This window comes from Heptranchias perlo, chromosome 8 (assembly GCF_035084215.1).
Source record: "Heptranchias perlo isolate sHepPer1 chromosome 8, sHepPer1.hap1, whole genome shotgun sequence".
NCBI classification, from domain to species: domain Eukaryota; kingdom Metazoa; phylum Chordata; class Chondrichthyes; order Hexanchiformes; family Hexanchidae; genus Heptranchias; species Heptranchias perlo.
In genome coordinates this window covers 8,747,187-8,766,582 of record NC_090332.1, presented here as the reverse complement: position 1 = coordinate 8,766,582, position 19,396 = coordinate 8,747,187, and the positions used below count along the sequence as shown (strand labels likewise).

The 19,396-nt window shown below is 41.3% G+C and overlaps 1 protein-coding gene across 2 annotated transcripts in view; it reads left to right on the top strand.

Annotated features, from left to right (window-relative positions):
- Positions 1–19,396, top strand: part of tarbp1 (TAR (HIV-1) RNA binding protein 1) — a 160,156-nt gene that overhangs the window by 49,947 nt on the left and 90,813 nt on the right. For both annotated transcript variants that reach the window (XM_067988609.1, XM_067988610.1), the window contains exons 15-17: positions 9,398–9,591; positions 13,076–13,346; positions 13,670–13,852. In XM_067988609.1, coding sequence (XP_067844710.1) covers positions 9,398–9,591; positions 13,076–13,346; positions 13,670–13,852 — 648 coding nt within the window. The remainder of the gene's footprint in view (positions 1–9,397; positions 9,592–13,075; positions 13,347–13,669; positions 13,853–19,396) is intronic.

Sequence of the window (19,396 nt, the reverse complement as noted above, 5' to 3'; positions counted from 1 at the left end):
GGAGAGCACCTTGAATGATCACAAGTTCACCTGACCGAATACTATAATAAAACTGGTATTATTTGATGAAAGCCTTTGAACATGTGAAGCAGCCAAATTACACCCTCTCCAAATATTTCACTTATAAATCTTAAAAGCTGTTTATTAATTTCAACATGTAATTGGCAGATGCACAAAAGCACAGATTTCTGCTATAACACACCATTGTACAATCAAGCCAACTGCTACTTTACTCTTAAGAAGTCTGTGCTGCACTTCATAATCGTAACTATTTCAAACTGGCTATTGACAATAGTAGCAACTGGACAAGAGGCAACTTTTGCAATCTTAACATTTTATGGATAACTATTTTAAGATGAAATCATGATTAATGGTCAAGTCCCATAGTGCGGGACACCTCCAAAGTTGAAGAGGGTAAAAGAGATGACAGTGTAAATCAGGAAGTAGTGATTAGGTGATATTGAGTTTGGATTTTAGAAAACTGAATTGGAGAAAAGAAAAATTGAGGGGGATAAAGGGCTCCACAGTTTTGGGGTCCTGGGAAAGAATGAGTTAGAATAGGAGACTAAGCAATCTGTGAAGTGATGCATTTCGGGAAGAAGAATGAGGAGAGGCAATATAAACTAAAAGGTACAATTTTAAAGGGGTGCAGGATCAGAGAAACCTGGGGGTTCACGTACACATCTTTGTCCAATGTCCTGGCGAATTGAATAACTAGGGCTGTAGATAGGGCTTTAAACTAAAAAGAGGGGGGGAGGGGGCAGGGGGCAAGTGAGGGGAAATTTAGAAATCTTATGGGAAAAGTCAAGGCAACGGAGCAGTGTAGTGGTTTGTATAAAGATAAGCAGAGTGTGGCAGGAAGGGACTGAGAGTTTATCAATAATAGAGCATCAGCAAGTAAGGTCAAAGCAGAAAAAAATGTCAAAATTAAAGACTCTATCTGAATGCACAGAGCATTCATAAAAAGATAGATGAATTAGTTGCACAAATAGATATGAATGGGTTTGATCTGATAGCCATTACAAAGATATGGTTGCAAAGTGACCAAGATTGGGAACTAAATATTCCAGGGTACATGATGTTTAGAAAAGACAGGCAGAATGGAAAAGGAGGGGGTGTAGCTCTAATAATAAAGGATGACATAAGGACAGTGGTGAGAAAGGATCTTGGCTCGGAAGATCAGGAAGTAGAATCAGTATAGGTGGAAATAAGAAATAACAAGGGGCAGAAAACACTGGTAGGAGTAGTTTATAGGCCCCCTAATAGTAGCTATACCATTGCACATAGTATTAATCATGAAATAATGGGAGCTTGTATCAAAGGTATTGCAGTAATCATGGGGGACTTAAATCTTCATATAGACTGGGCAAATCAAATTGGCAAAGGTAGTTTGGAGGACAAGTTCATGGAATGCATTCGAGATTGATTCCTAGAGCAATATGTCATGGAACCAACCAGGGAACAGGCTATTTTAGATCTTGTATTATGTGATGAGACAGGGTCAATTAGTAATCTCACAGTAAAGGATCCTCTGGGGAAGAGCGATCATAATATGATAGAATTTCACATTGAGTTTGGGCATGATATACTTAAGTTCGAAACTAGAGTCTTAAACTTAAATAAAGCCAATTATATAGGTATGAGGGGCGAGTTGGCTAAGGTAGATTGGGAAGTTAAATTAAAGAGTATGATGGTTGAAAAGCAATGGCAAACATTTTAAGAAATATTTTAATATTCTCAACAAATATACATTCCATTGAGAAATAAAAACTCCACAGGAAAAGTGATCCACCTATGGCTAACTAGAGAAGTTAAGGATAGTATTGGATTAAAAGAAGATGCCTATAATGTTGCCAAGAAGAGTAGTAAGCCTGAGGATTGGGAGAGTTCTAGAAACCAGCAAAGGATGACCAAAAAATTGATTCAAAAGGGAGGAAATAGAATATGAAAGTAAAATAGCAAGAAATATAAGAGCTTCTTCAATTATGTAAAAAGGAAGAGAGTAGCAAAAGTAAATGTTGGTCCCCTAGAGGCTGAGATAGGAGAAATTATAATGGGGAATCAGGAAATGGCAGATGTGTTCAAGAATTATTTTGTATCTCTCTTCACAGTAGAAGTCACAAAAAGCATACCAGAAATAATGGGGAATCAAGGGGCTAATGAGAGTGAGGAACTTAAAGTAATTATTATCAGTAGAGAAAAAGTATTTGAGAAACTAATAGGGCTAAAAGCCGATAAATCTCCTGGACCTGATGGCTTACTTCCGAGGGGTCTACAAGAGGTGGCTGCAGAGATAGTGGATGCATTGGTTACGATCTTCCAAAATTCTCTAGATTCTGGAACGGTCCCAGTGGACTGGAAAATAGCAAATGTAACCCTGCTACTCAAGAAAGGAGGGAAGAGAGAAAACAGGGAATTAAGGCCAGTTAGCCTATCATCAGTCGTTGGGAAAATACTGGAATCCATTATTAAGGAAGTGGTAACAGGGCACTTAGAAAATCATAAAACCATGTTGACTCTGCCTAATCATATTATGAAAGGGAAATCGTTTTCGACAAATTTATTAGAGTTTTTTGAGGATGTAACTAGCAGGGTAGATGAAGGGGAACTAGTGGATGTAGAATATTTGGATTTTCAAAAGGCATTCGATAAGGTGCCACATAAAAAGTTGTTATGCAAGATAAGGGCTCATGGGATTGGGGGTAACATATTAGCATGGATAGAGGATTGGTTAACGGACAGAAAACAGAGAGTAAGTATAAACGCGTCATTTTCAGGTTGGCGGCTGTAACCAGTGGGGTACCGCAAGGATCAGTGCTTTTTGCTATTTGCAATCTATATTAATGACTTGGATGAAGGGACTGAGTGTAGTTTATCAAGGTTTGCTGATGATACAAAGCTAGGTGGGAAAGTAAGTTGTGAGGAGGACACAGAGTCTGCAAAGGGATATCGACAGGTTAAGTGAGTGGGCAAGAAGGTGGCAGATAGAGTATAATGTGGGGAAATGTGAGGTTATTCACTTTGGTAGGAAGAATAGAAAAACAGAATATTTTTTAAATGATGAGAAACTATTAAAAGTTGCTGTTCAGAGAGATTTAGGTGTCCTGGTACAAGAAACACAAAAAGCTAGCATGTAGTTACAGCAGGCAATTAGGAAGGCAAATGGCATGTTGGCCTTTATTGCAAGGGGGTTGGAGTACAAGAGTAAGGAAGTCTTACTACAATTGTACAGGGCTTTGGTGAGACCTCACCTGGAGTACTGTGCACAGTTTTGGTCTCCTTATCTAAGGAAGGATATACTTGCCTTAGAGGCGGTGCAACAAAGGTTCACTGGATTGATTCCTGGGATGAGAGGGTTGTCCTATGAGAAGAGATTGAGTAGAATGGGCCTGTACTCTCTGGAGTTTAGAAGAATGAGAGGCGATCTCATTGAAACACATAAGATTCTGAGGGGGCTTGCCAGGGCAGATGCTGAGAGGTTGTTTCCCCTGGCTGGAGAATCTAGAACTAGAGGGCATAGTCACAGGATAAGGGGTCGTCCATTTCAGACTGAGATGAGGAGGCATTTCTTCACTCAGAGGGTTGGGAATCTTTGGAATTCTCTACCCCAGAGGGCTGTGGATGCTGAGTTGTTGAGTATATTCAAGGCTGAGAGATAGATTTTTGGACTCTAGGGGAATCAAGAGATATGGGATCGGGCAGGAAAGTGGAGTTGGGGTTGAAGATCAGCCATGATGTGATTGAATGGCGGAGCCGGCTCGATGAGCCGTATGGCCTACTCCTGCTTCTATTTCTTGTGTTCTTATGCTCTGCCTGAGCATTTACATTACCAAGCTCAGGGTGATCCGTGCTCATTTCTGCACAGTTGCTCACTTCTTTAATTGGGGAACTCCTGAAATAAAATGGGAGCTTGGGGTGAGGCTGCGATGGGCAAACCTGCAGACAGGATTAGTGCCTCTGTCAAGATGGCATCCATTATTTTGAGCAATGAGATTGAATGTTGGAAGCCGGGAGATCAGCTGTCAAAGTGATCACTCATCCTCCTTACCTTTCTGGTGGACGGACTGACTGGGGAGTCTAGCAGGCTTTCCAAGACATGCAGGTAAGTGTCTCGTGGTCTAGTCTTGGAACTGGTTTTGGATGAGGAGACACAGGACGGGGGGAGGAGAGGGGAGCAACTCAGGATTTGGGAGCAGATCTCTGCTTTTCTTGGGTGGCATCGGAAGCTGAGTATTCTTTGTTCTTGCCGTTTTCTCACTTTTTTTAAGAGGTATTTTCAAGTAGAAATTGGCATTGGATTCAGAGTTGTCCAGGTCAAATCACATCCCTGAGTCCCATCTTGTTTGACCCTTAGAGAGCACCTCAATTGGCTGACTTAACAATTCTTTGGTACATTTTAATCAGCAAAGGATGACCAAGAAATTGATGGGGAGAAAATTGAATGAGAATAAACCAGCAAGAAATATAAAAACAGATTGTAAGAACTTCTACCAGTATATAAAAAGGAAGTGATTAGCAAAAGTAAATGTGGGTCCCTTAGAGGCAGAGACAGGAGAAATTATAATGGGAAATAAGGAAATGGCAGAGACATTAAACAAATATTTTGTATCTGTCTTCACTGTAGAAGACACAAAAAACATACCAGAAATAGTGGGGAACCAAGGGTCTAATGAGAGTGAGGAACTTAAAGTAATTAATATTAGTAAAGAAAAAGTACTGGAGAAATTAATGGGACTAAAAGCCGACAAATCCCTTGGACCTGATGGCCTACATCCTAGAGTTTTAAAAGAGGTGGCTAAAGAGATAGTGGATGCATTTGTTTTGATCTTCCAGAATTCCCTAGATTCTAGAATGGTCCCCTGTGGATTGGAAGGTAGCAAATGTAACCCTACTATTCAAGAAAGGAGGGAGAGAGAAAACAGTGAGCTATAGGCCAATTAACCTGACATCAGTAGTCGGAAAAATGCTAGAATCTATTATTAAGGACGTAGTAACAGGGCGCTTAGAACATCCAATATTGTTAGGCAGAGTCAACGTGGTTTTATGAAAGGGAAATCGTGTTTGACAAATTTATTAGAGTATTTTGAGGATGTAACTAGCAGGGTAGATAAGGGGGAACCAGTGGATATAGTATATTTGGATTTTCAAAAGGCATTCGGTAAGGTGCCACACAAGAGCTGGTTACACAAGATTAGGGCTCATGGGATTGTGGGTAATATATTAGCATGGATTGAGGATTGGTTAATGGACAGAAAACAGAGAGTAGGAATAAACGGGCCATTTTCAGGTTGGCAGCTTATAACTAGTGGGGTGCCACAAGGATCAGTGCTTGGACCTCAGCTGTTTACAATATATATCAATGACTTAGATGAGGGGACCATTGTATCCAAGTTTGCTGATGATACAAAGGTAGGTGGGAAAGTAAGCTGTGAGGAGGATGCAAAGAGGCTGCAAAGGGATATAGACAGGGTAAGTGAATGGGGTAGAAGGTGGCAGGCGTATAATGTGGGGAAATGTGAAATTATCCACTTTTTTTAGGAAGAATAGAAAAGCTGAATATTTTTAAAAGGTGAGACTAAGAAATGTTGGTAGTCAGAGGGATTGGGGTATCCTTGTACATGACTCACAGAAAATTAACATGCCGCTACAGCAAGCAATTAGAAGGACAAGAGGTATGTTAGCCTTTATTGCAAGGGGGTTGGAGTATAAGAGTAAGGAGGTCTTGCTGCAATTATATAGGGCTCTGGTGAGATTACACCTGGAGTACTGTGTACAGTTTTGTTCTCCTTTCCTAAGGAAGGATATACTTGCCTTAGAGGGGGTGCAACGAAGGTTCACTAGATTGATTCCTGGGATGAGAGGGTAGTCGTATGAGGAGAGATTGAGTAGAATGGGCCTACATTCTCTGGAGTTTATAAGAATGAGAGGTGATCTCATTGAAATGTATAAAATTCTTAGAAGGCTTGACAGAGTAGATGCTGAGAGGCTGTTTCTCCTGGCTGGCGAGTCTAGACCTAGGGGTCATAGTCTCTAGATAAGGGGTTGGCCATTTAGGACCGAGATGAAGAAACATTTCTTCATTCAGAAGGTTGTGAATCTTTGGAATTCTCTACTGCATAGGGCTGTGGATGCTGAGTCATTGAGTATATTCAAGATTAAGATTGAGATCAATAGATTTTTGGCACTAAGGGAATCAAAGAATATGGGGATAGGGTGGGCAAGGGAAGTTGAGCAAGATCAGCTATGATCTTATTGAATGGCGGTATGGTCTGCTCCTGCTCCTATTTCATATGTGCCTTTGCCTTATTTAACTGCTGCTTTTATTTCTCTGACCTTTCTACCTATGTCAGTGAAGTAACTGATGTTGTTCCAGCTGGCATGGAAGATATCATGCCTTCACCCTTCCCTTCTGTGAGGCCCATAATACATCTTGGTTCAATCAAGCCTATTTTCTTGTCTCTTAAAAATGTTTACTTATTGCACATAAAAATTCTGCTTCTATCACCTAGTTTCTTGAAGTATCCAAGCTTACTTTGTCTTTGCTCCAACTTCTGTAAATCTGTTTTTAGAGCTGCCCTCCAGTTGGACAATGAGAATTTTGTGGGGGTTTTTTCCTTTGAGTTTTCAAAGACAATTTCTTCATGTTTCTCTCAAGTCTAGCCAGCAGCCACTACCTCTTACGTTTTGGATTTACCCTAGTCGTCCTCCTATCAACTTTTTAGGCTTCATTAGCTCTCTGACCTTAAGTGGAACTCCCACATCTCCACCATTGCTAATAAAAACAGAAAATGCTGGAGAAGCTTAGCAAGTCAAGCAGCATCTGTAGAGAAAGAAACAGAGTTAACTTTTCAGGTCAAAGACCTATCGTCAGAACTGGAAGATGCTAAAAGAGTTAAAGTTTTTGAGCAAGTACAGAGCCAGGGAAAGCGGGGGAGGGAGGGGTGGGGAGGAAAGAACAAAAGGGAAAGTCTGTGATAGGGTGGACGGCATAAGTGATTAAATGACAAAAGGGATGATGGTGCAAGGCACCTGATGAAGGTGGTAATGGGACAGGTTAAGAAAGAAAGGATTGATCAGGAGTAGCTGTAAATGGCAGCAGTAGAACCATTACCAGCACTAGCTGACCGAAAAAAATGGGAGCAGTGGTTATGATCTGAAGTTATTGAAATCAACGTGGAGTCCGGAAGGTTGTAAAGTGCGTGATTGAGGTGCTGTTCCTCAAGCTTACGCTGAGCTTCGTGGGAATAGTGTAAGAGGCCGAGGACAGAGTTGGAGTGGGAAGGAGAATTAAAATGGCAAGCGACCGGCAGGTCATGGTCACGCTTGGGGACAGAGCGGAGGCTTTCAGCAAAGCAATCACCCAGTCTGCGGTTGGTCTCCCCAATGTAGAAGAGACCACATTGTGTGCAGCGGATAAGTATACTAAACTGAAAGAAGTACAAGTAAACTGCTGTTTCACCTGGAAGGAGTGTTTGGGGCCCTGGACGGTGGAAAGGGAGGAGCTGAATGGGCAGGTGTTGCGTCTCCTGTGCTCGCAGGGGAAGGTGCCGTGGGGAGGAGAGCGGGTGTTGGGGGTGATGGAAGAGTGGACTAGGGTGTCATGGAGGAAGCGATCCCTTTGGAATGCTGAAAGGGGGGGGGGGGGGAGATGTGTTTGGTGGTGGGATCGTGCTGGAGGTGGCGGAAATGGCGGAGGATGATACGTTGAATGTGGAGGCTGGTGGGGTGGAAGGTGAGGACAAGGGGGACCCTATCATAGTTCTGGGAGGGAAGGGAAGGGGTGAGGGCAGGAGTGCAGGAAATAGGACGGACACGGTCGAGGGCCCTGTCAACTACAGTGGAGGGGAATCCTCGGTTGAGGAAAAAGGAAGACCCATCGGAAGCACTGGTGCGGAAGGTGCTATCGTGAGAACAGATTGCTATCATTGCTAAAACTGCTTCCAAGAACCTCAGTTTAGGGAGAAAAAAAACTCCAGGAAATTGCTCCCTGACCCCCTGATGCAATCAAGCAAGCACCAGGAGACTACGGTACCTCATGTATCTCTTTCTATTTGCAGCTACCCCATAACCTATCTTTCATAACTTGAAATGTCCTCCTCTTTCAGGAACTTGTCTAGTGCCTTTTTGAAGGACTGCAGGGAATCCATGCTCACAGCATGTTTTGACAATCTGTTCCCTAAGTCTGCATTTCTTACATGAAAATAGCCCAAATGTTCCTTTTTAAAAATTTGTTTGTGGGATGTGGGTGATACTGACAAGGCCACATTTACTGCCCATCTCTAATTGCCCTGAGAAGGTGTGTTGAATAGCGATTGTTTGTACAACTGAGTGGCTTGCTGGTCCACTTCAGAGTATTAAGAGCCAACCATGTAGTGTGGACTAGTGTCACATGTAGGCCAGATGGAGCCTTGGTGGCAGGTTGCCTTTCCGGAAGTGAAGCAGTTGAGTTTTAATGACAATTTGACAGCTTTCATAGTCAATTTTTCTAGTGCTAGCCTGCAAATTACTAGATTTATTGTCCTAAATTTTAACTCTGAGAAACAGGTGGATTGGGAGGGGGGGGCAGTAAAAAAAAAAAATGTTTTAAATCTAAAACCTGCTCCAACCTGCCCGTTTCTGGTTTTAACTGAGGCGGCACGAGGGGCGGGCAGCCAACCTGCTCTTAGGAGGCGGGTTGGTCACAAAGCTTTCCAGGAGGCTGCGGGCCTCCATTTTTACAGCTTTTTTTGTTTTTAACCCCTGGGGGTTGGGATTCACGCCACGTGAGAGGAAGCGGGAAGGTCCGAAACTGCAGGTGCCTTTATAGCATAGCTTGTGGGCCCAGAGGAGCAGGAGTGCTTCCCCCAGGCCGAACAAGCCTACCTACAGCGATCTACGATGCCCCTCCCCTCACGATCTATGATGCTACCCCCTCCCCCAACGATCTACGACCCCTTGCGTCAAAATCATAAGGACATCTGGGAAACCCATACTTTCGGGTTTCCCGTCAGGAAATCTCCCCTCCCCCCGGCTCCTAGTAAAAATTTAGGCCATTGAGTTCTATTTCGCATCTTCGGTTTTGAACTCATGACCTTTGAGTTGCTTGTCCAGCAGCATAACCACTCTATTTGTTTACATGATGGTTAAGAGTTTTAAGCCAAAGTATCATTTTGAGCTCCCGCTTTGGTATTTTTTTATGTTAAAGATGCTATCAAAATGCAAATTGTTCTTAAGCTATATTAATAATTCTTTTGTGCATTTGCTAAAATGAAGTTTGCTAAAATTATGTAAATTTAACGTGCATTGTGTTTGAATTTGTTACTATTATCCAACATGAAAAATCGTGAAATCTGAAGAGCTATAGAAGCTGTACAGTTAAGCTGAAGGCGCAACACTTCGTACTTGTTCTGTGTCACAGGTCCTGAAGCTAGGACGACAGATCCAAATGGTGGTTGCTAGGGCTTCTTTAGCTTGGGTTTGCGAGATTACTGCCCAGTACCCAGAGCTGCAGCTTGACTCCCTTGATGCTGTCAAGACACTGGTCAGATCTGTTTTAATTGCTCCCTTCAACCAGATACTTGAGAAACCTTTCTGCAGTAAACAAGACAATGGGTAAGTAATGGGAGCAATTTATATTTAAAACATGAAATTATTGTGCAGGAAAATCTAGTGTGACTATTAAAAGTTTCCAGTAAATAGTGAAGATGTAGCCCAAAATTCACGAAGAGGTTGGCGGGGCGGGGGGCTGATGCATGGATTAGAGTACTTTCAGTGTAACTTACTCCTCCATCGAAGAATTACTATTCCACCAACTTCCAAAAAAAAAGCCGAAATCGCTTCTAGTGGGATTTACTTGCAATTTAATTTTCCCAGCTCCACGTTAACGTGAATTTCAGGTCTCCAAATTTACCTGTAAGCAGCTCAGCTGACACCAGCTATAGGACATGTAAGTTAATACCTCCCTGGGGTCCAGCTCGGATTAATGTCCTTTTTGGCTCTGATTGGGAGATGTCTGAGTAGAAAAACTGAGGTAACAGCTGTACTGGTTCTGGGAAGAAAACAAAACCTTAACTAGATTGGAGTTGAGAGAACTGCCCATGTAATATTGAAAGTAATCAGTCTTGGCACTTATTTGTTTTTCTGCCTCGCTATTTTTGTTGATGTTCAGGAATTTGGAGTGTATTGTTCAAACCTTGGCAGGTCCAACGCAGGCCATGATATTGCGGAGATGCCAAGTAAAGGGCAGTCGCTTTCCCCATATGAAGAGGGAGAAAATAGGTGGGTGGGACGCCCCGCAATCTGCTCATACCCGTTGTAGCAGCCAGCTCAAAAATGGGCAACGTAAATAGTGGAATGGGAGCAAGCTACCTACCTGTTTTCTTGAGTGGGGAATGCCACAGAAACCAAAGGAAGGTAAAAGAGTAATCTTGTGTTGACTAGTTCAGAAAACCAGATGTTTTTAGTCGAACTGATGACTGGCCAGCTAATCAGAATCTGAGGTTTTACTAAAACCACGCATGAATATGAAATCAACTGTGTTCTCCTTTTATAATCAAATATTCCTAGAACAATATTATTCTGTCCATAATAATCAACCAAATTGCATGTGAACTCTGGGTTAGTGCCAACAGCACTTTATTTTGCCTTACCAGAAATAAATATGCCAAGTTGTCAACCCACCAGATAACACTCTCCAGAATGGATTGCTGTGTTTAAATAACAAAAATGCAATCTATTAATAAACAAAAGAATATGCTTGCAATTAATGTAATCACACAATGACTGCTCTTGTCATTGAAGCTTGTAGCTTTCAAATGCATTTCAAAAGTATTATCCCATCTGCTGCAAATTCATTGTTTTTTTTTAAAGCTTCATCAATCAGAAAACTGGATTTTTAATAACATAAAGCTGTCAGCAAATGCGATAAGTTGAGGAAGAATTGGCGCAGTTCAACCAAATTTAGTGCAGTGGTTCAAAGGGCTCGTAAGGTTGTGATGTTTAGTCAGATGTAATGTGTTGTTATCCAGGTAAATAATACTTTGGAGGCATTTACTATTGTAACCATGAAAACACTTCTGATTTTACAAGTACAAGTGGTGTCTGAGGCTGTACAATATATAGAATCCACCACTGCTCCTTAGGTGCACTGGTTTATAGTGACTGAATAAATCTTATTCTATTTTTATGTCACAAGGTTCCAGGATTTTTAGCAATGATTTGGGGTTTTTAATCTGCCCTTTTGTCCATTTTTCCATGAAAACTGCAAATCTTCCTCATTATGGGGAAAACTTCCTACTCCCTGTCACCCATTTTAACATTCCAATTTTAACCTTTCTCCAGAAGAGACTTTGCGAATAAGGAAACAACAAATTTTGCCCTGTGCAAGAATTCTATCCTTGCATATTTGCAGCACAGGTCTTCAGAATAGTCCCATTAGCAAACATTTAGTGGTTTATTTTTTGAAATGTTGTGGCAAGCACCTATGCTTCAAACCTCTTGTATGAGTTTGATAGCCTAAGGCAATCATCTGAAGTCCTTCTACCATAAGTGTCCTTTTTTCTGGATGGACTATCATTTTAGTTGTCTATGGTGTCCAATTTACATTGAGTTACATCGAAACTACAGCCCAGAAACGGGCCACTTGGTTCAACTGGTCTATGCCGGCGTTTATGCTCCACTCGAGCCTCCTTACTTCATCTAACCCTATCAGGATACCCTTCTATTTCTTTCTCCCTCATGTGCTTATCTAGCTTCCCATTAAATGCATCAACGCAATTTGCCTCAACTACTCCGTGTGGTAGTGCATTCCATGTGCTTGCCACTCTCTGGGTAAAGAAGTTTCTCCTGAACTCCCTATTGGATTTATTAGTGATTCTTTTATATTTATGGCCTCTAGTTTTGGACTCCCCCCCACAAGTGAAAACATTTTCTCTATATCTACCCTATCATTATCTTAAAGACCTCAATCAGGTCACCCCTCAGCTTTCTCTTTTCTAGAGCAAAGAGTCCCAGCCCATTCAGCCTTTCCTGATAAGATATCCTCTCAGTTCTGGTATCATGCTTGTGAATCTGTTTTGCACCCTCTCCAATGCCTCTATATCCTTTCTATAGTATGGAGACCAGAACTGTGAACAATACTCCAAAGTGTGATCTAACCAAGGTTCTGCGGCACGTTGCTATACAAGGAAAAAATGCACAGGAGAAAATATAGTAAAATTCTAATTATGCAGACATTTTTTTTTCACAATTTCTTTTGTCAGGAAATTTTGCTTTTCTCTCATTCCAAGCTCCTACCTTGTATCCTTTTTAAGCATTTTTTCCCCTGGTTGACAGATTCCCTGCCCCTTTTCCAGTTGCAATTTTTTAAAAAACTGGAACAAAGAAAGCTATTGGAGATCTAATAGAGGTTTTCAAAATTATGAAAGATTCTGAGAGAGTAAATGGTGAAAAATTGTTTCCACAGGTTGGCAAATCAGTAACAAGGGGGTATAAACTCAGGATTGTCACTAGAAGAACAAAGGGTGAAATTACGAGAATTGTTTTTCACACGCAAGGTTATCAGGACATAGAATGCTTTATCACAAGTGGCAAAGACTGTGACACCATTTAAAAAGGAATTGAATTAGCTTTTGAAAAGGAAGAATATAAAAATACATCAGGAAAGGGCAGGGAAATAGGATTATAATAGGTAGTTCCAGTTGAAAAGCTAGCATCGGCACAGATGTGATGGGCCAAGTCTCCTGTGTTGCAATTTCAATAATTCTATTTTAAGTAGTATAGTCAAACATTAGGGGTGTTGGATCCAAGGCTGGTTGACTTTTCTATGTTCTTCTGCTCCATAGTTGGAAACTCCAGTGGCATGGGAGCAGTTCATCTAATTGTCATTTTTGTTGGGGGATTGTGTGAGGCATGGCAGAAACTTAAAGGTGGAAGGAGTAGAATATTTTTTGCTTCATACTATTATGAATTGCATGTTGACATCACACTTAATGGCTTTGCATTTCACTGTACTTTCATAATTTACACTATTGTAAAATGTTGTGATAGTGCTTTACTGCTCCTGGCTTTTTAAAAAAAAAAAATGTTTTCTGTTTAGACTTTTAGAGGATGGATCTTCGGCTCAGGGCTGGGGAAAGGTATCTACTCAGTACGTCCACGATCAGTGGGTCTGCATCTATTTTACTTTGAGAAAATTTGAGCAGCTCATGCCATCACCTGAAAGTACAGCCAACAAGAGCTGCGAGCTTTTATTACCTGCTGTAGAAAATCCAGCACTCGCTCTCCACGCCTGTATAGAAGCACTTAATATTGTTCCATCGGACCAAGTACTTCCCATTATGCAGTGCATGAAGATTCTCGTTCCTAAGGTGAGCAAGATTAAATATGACAAATGTTTGACACGGTGGAACTAAAACATTTCTGATTTACTCCTGCAGTAAATATTTTTACTTTTTTTTCTTGTAAATCTAATATACAGTTTTTAAGCTAACATTGTGATCTAACATTACATATTGGTAACTACAATTGAAGTGCTTTTAATCTTCATGGAGGTCTGTAAATGTTCATTCTATCAAAATCTGCAATAGGAATATTCACAAACTATAGTGCAATTGTAATGTTTTTCTTTTTATTTGAAATGATGCAAAAGTAAGTTTCATTGTGCATTAGAACTTGTTTTTAATTTATTTAGCTTTACAGGTCAGAAGAGTCTCTATGTGTGAAATCTCTTGATCTAGCTTGGAAAGTAGTTGTGGATCTGAACAGCAACCAGATGCATTTTTGGCCTATTTTAAATGCTTTCATACACATTGCCTTTCACCACAAGCTTCTGAATATAACTGAGGAATGTGACATTGGAATAAAAGTGAAGGAGGTAAGATATGTCTTAGCATCTGCTGTTTAGTGAGTCCCACCCTTGTGAATCAGTTTTATAGGCTCAGAAATTGCATGGAATGACGAACCAACAGTGCTCGCCGCTCCGTGGATTTATACTAACCCACTAACTTACCGTGATCTTTACTGGGTGCATTCCTCTAATAGGAAGCTAAGAAGAGCCCAGTGTTAGCTCCAGCAAAGCTAGGACCAATGGGAGAAACGAGAGGATCGATCTCTCCCCTCGACCAATCAGATTGCAGCATTTTTGACAAGCTGTGAACAGTTTCTACAAGCTGGAATGTAAAATCCAAGAAATCCAGTTGTAGACAGCGGGGGAAAAAAAAAGAGGGTAAGAAATAATCAAATTAAATAAGAGACCGAAGGGAAAAGTAAAAAAAAATACATTTTCAAAAATTTTTTTTATAATGACCAAAAGCTATTAAAATAAGGAATAATGAGACCCCACATTTTTAAAAGTTAATTTTTAGTTGTTTGGCAGTCATTAAGACTTACGCGCTGTTAAAACTTAGTTTAGACCTGGTGTTTTTGAGCGTACCAGTTTTGTGGTGATATTAGTTACTTTCCAGCTGGGCAGACGAACAAGTTGGCCCTGGTCCATTGTTTCCACTGATTCCAGCCGTCGATGTCCTTTTAATTCAAGGCTGTCATGTCGTCGGTGAACCGGAAGGAGCAAGTTCCAGATTTCGGCGTTTGACTGCGCATGTGCGAACGCCGGAATTTGTTCCTCGATTTCTCCACTAACAATAGTGACTTGAACTCACTTTTTTAAAGCAATTTCTGGGCTATAGACTTAGAATCATACAACACAGAAGGAGGCCATTCGGCCCATCGTGTCTGTGCCGACTCTTTGAAAGAGCTATCCAATTAGTCCCACTCCCCCGCACTTTCCCTGCAGCTCTGCAAATTTTTCCTTTTCAAGTATTTATCCAATTCCCTTTTAAAAGTTACTATTCATTCTGCTTCCACCACCTTTTCAGGCAATGCATTCCAGATCATCATAATTCGCTGCATTTAAAAAAAAATCTCCTCATCTCCTCTGGTTCTTTTGCCAATTAGCTTAAATCTTTGTTCTCTGTTTATCGACTCTCCTGCCAGTGAAAACAGTTTCTCCTTATTAACTCGATCAAAACCCCTCATATAATTTTGAACATAAAAAGAATTTCCATGTTCTGTATCAGTGGCTGATTCCGTCTGGTACAAGACAAGATATTAGAGTATGGAACAATTAACTGTAATCCCTTTTTCTTAGACATTACTGGCCAATATCAATAGAGGGCTTCCAACCCTAAGGAAAGTTTTGCGGGTGCAGACACAGCCAAGCACTGAAGGCATGAAGCGCAAGAAATCAGCCGTGGTTATTTGGTCACTTTAGATCAAAGAAACTTTGTGGTTCTTGATGATTACATAGAAAATCTGAGTCATTTCTGCTTCTCGTGTATTGCTTCCTTTTCATCTTTATTAAAACATATGTGTTGTGGCTATCACACTCAAAGCCCATCTTTGCCAACCATACTCTTCCAACTCTACACAATCTTCCTCGGTTGCTGATCGGTGAACCAGCTCTGTGTCTCACATCACTACTTTTGCAATTGATGGGTTTCTGATGTGTCCTCACTTTCGATTTCAGCCGAACTTTGGTTGGATGATTGATGAAGTACTGGAGGATGAGAGAGCAGAAATGCTTCTGCACATAGTTTATGAGGGCAAGATGTGATTCGTACTGTTGGCTACACAGGCACTGAAAATTGACACGTGCACTTCTTGTAATCAGTTTGATTCAAATAAGATGTGTACTTTTGTATTTTACAAGTGCTGGTGACATTTAATGAGGATGGACTGTTCAAATGTGAACGTTTCCTCCTCAAAATAAGTGAGTTGGAAGGCCTCCTAGTGTACAGTGTTTGACATTTTTGATGCATTGCACTATAACATAAAGGCTAAACATTATGCTGTGACTTTATGGTGGATAATATCTTCTGACTACGCAGTGACAAACTGCCCACCAATTCAAACCAGCACAGCACTTGAATTGTAAAATGTTCAAACCATGGGAAGAAGTTGGGTAATGAAGAAGAGATGCAAGGTATGTTAGCACCCATGGTGTTCACAAAGTGCGTTTGATCACAATGTTCACATCCACCCGTATGTAGACATGATGACCAGTGCAATGAATCAGGAATGATGTGGAGATGCCGGTGATGGACTGGGGTTAACAATTGTAAACAATTTTACAACACCAAGTTATAGTCCAACGATTTTATTTTTAATCCCACAAGCTTTCAGGGCCTTTCACTTGTCACTTCCACACCGCCTGAGGAAGGGGAAAGCCCCCGAAAGCTTGTGGGATTAAAAATAAAATCGTTGGACTACAACTTGGTGTTGTAAAATTGTTTACAATGAATCAGGAAGGTAGTGATCTTAACACAAATATACTGATTAGATTGAGATTGCAGGCTTTGCCACCATCTTTTGCTCTGGTGACCAATGCTTCTCTTGTATATGGGCCACCCATTTTCAGGGAGCACTGACCCAGGGGTGAGTAGGCACATCCACACACGTCATGGTATAAACAGGCTCAAATTTGAGCAGTGTGACTAGCTGTGGTGTTCAAGAAATGAGACTGTGGTTAATCTTTGGTGAGACATCACCACTGTTGAGAGGTTTATAAAAAGAAACTCCTGACCCCTGTGTCAACTATGTATGATGTGGAGATGCCGGTGATGGACTGGGGTGGACAAATGTAAGGACTTGCACAACATCAGGTTATAGTCCAACAGTTTTATTTTAAATCACAAGCTTTCGGAGCTTACCTCCTTCATCAGGTGAGTGACGAAGGAGGTAAGCTCTGAAAGCTTGTGATTTAAAATAAAACTGTTGGACTATAACCTGGTGTTGTGCAAGTCCTTACATTTGTCAACTATGTATGGCATCAGTGTTGTCAGAAGCTCACCATATTTATTTTTTTGATCAGTGCTTTGAGGAGTGCAGAATATTGCAGTAGATGCCTTGAACAAGTGTTCAAAGTGAGATTCTCGATTTAGAATCAACCAGTTCATCTTTAATATGTGGGGGTTATCCAAAGATTGGCTAGAAATTTTTCTGCAGAGGCCAAGCTTCTGTTTTAGATATGTGAAAAGGGAATTGTTTTTAACACTTCCCTGCTGTTTCTCCTCATTTTCAGGATCATACTGAAGACATGGATGGAAGAGTCAGCAGTTATTTTAGTGACTGTATATTGGCTGTAGACCTGATTGGAATTGACTGCCAGTCAGTGCTGTGATAGCTTGGCTTTTGAGAGGAATTACCTAAATCTCGAGAGGGCTGACTCAATTCTGAGTCTGTGTCTTAAGATGTAGATGTATAATTGGCATTGTAAAAATTGATTTACATGCTTTTAGCAAGCATTACTGCCATGATTTGGCAGCCCCAGCTGTAAGAAGGTACCCATTTAAGTCCAGATGTTTTCCCATAGGAAGGGAAAGTGATCCCAAGCCACCCTTGTGAGCTACTCAAAACAGCATTGGTGCAGCAGGTTGAACCCAATATCCTTTACTGTAAGTATTTTGTAGCCTCGGGAAATCAGAGGGGAGAATTCATAAGAAAAATATTTGGGGGAAAAAGAGAACTTTCCAGAAAAAGTGTTTTCATGTGTGTTAGGTAGATAGGAAAGCTCCAAGGATTATATAGTCTCTCCATATTATAATTAGAAGAGATGAAGGCTACATCCTCTTATTGCATGTCAGTCATTGAAGGTCTCCTGCTGCTATTTTAGAATTTGTGCATTAAACTGTTCAGTAGCTAAATTATGAGAGCTTATTCTCTCAGCGCGTATTTGATCTCTAGAAAAAGCTGTCGTCTTTTTCCAGCTGATTAAAATTGTATGTTGAAATTATGGAATTAGATTTAAATAACCTTCACAAAAGCTTGATAATGTAATCTGAGATATGGTCTTGGTTTCATAGTATTTATTGTTTTATGTTTTAGATTTCTTAAATAGATTATAACCATCTGCTATTACTGAGGATATTTGAATGTTTATCAATTTCTCCACAAATTAGCTTTGGGTATGACCTAATTCTCTTCTAACGACTGCTGGTGAATTATTCATTTACTCAGTCATAGATTTAGATCTATTTTTCTGCCGATAGCTTGCAATAATATCTTCATTACATTATAATTTGGTTTTCATTGCGCATCTGTACTGAGCCCTAATCTTTTTTTAACTAATGGTCATTTCATCCAAAGGTTAGATGTGATGCAGCAGTAAATTTACTTTGCTTTAAATATAGTTTTCTGTTTGTTTCTGGCTGTAGTGTAACATTTGTGCACATATCGTTGGAGGTGGCAGGGCAGGTTGAGAAAGCGGTTAAAAAAGCATACAAGGTCCTGGGCTTTATAAATAGAAGCACAGGGGTCAATTTTTCGATGGCCGAGCGGGTGCGTTCGTGGCAGGGGGGCTCCTAAAATTGGGGATTCCCAGAGAGGGTCCGGAGCCCGGCTCCAACCCGCCCACTTCCGGGTTCCCCAATGACGTGAATCGGTGCGCGCGCAGCCCCCGCATGCAGGACTCCCACTGGCAATCAAAGCCGGCGGGATCCCACTTAAGATCATTATCTGGGTACTTGAGGTCGTTTACAGACCTCATTAGTTGGAGATTTTAGGAGGATTCAGATTTTGGACTACCCAGAGCGTGTTTCCCAGGCTGGGGGAAACACTCCCTGTTTGAACAGATATGTTGCAACCAGCAGCCAGTGGCAGCTGCAAAGATCCATTTAACAGGTGCGGTGTAAACCCTCATTCATTTGCAGCAGGGCACTCTGTCACCTCAGACAAAGTTTTGTCTGCCACACCGTTGTCTCCACACTCCAAATTATTAAATCATACCCTAAACTCTGCTGTCCAAACACATTTACTTACCTCGTGGACCCCTTCACGCTCACAGCCGGGGTTGGGGGGGTGGGGGGGGGTTCCATTGCTACATTCATCAATCCATTGGATGACGACCAACTTCACCAGCCTTGCCTGGCATGCCGTCCACCTCTGCCACGTGGAGCTACACAACACAGTGCTGCGCAACAGGCACCTGCACAAAGTAGTCGTGCAACTACATATACACCCACTGTAGGTTGACCCAAGTGGGTGGCATCAAGGGTGTTCATGGAGAACCTCATGAAAGGGCATTATTGCACAGGCCAGTCAAGAATGGCCAAGACGTGGCAGTAGTGGTGACAATATAATATGTAATGTGAGTTGATCAGAAATCAAACATAAGTAAAAACCATGACAAACCCTCAAACACTCTTGTGCATCCCCATCATGCCCACGACACGTTTGCCTTATGCTTCCTACTACACATATGTGATGCATGCCCTGTGGCTGCAGCACAGGTAGTGGCTGGTTGGGTGAGGCTGACCGTGAAAGAGATGCATGAGAGGGTGAGTATGAGATAGAGCCATGAGATTGTATGAGGATTGGGTTGAGTGGTAGTGGTGGGATGAGTACAGGCGAGTGAGTAAATGCA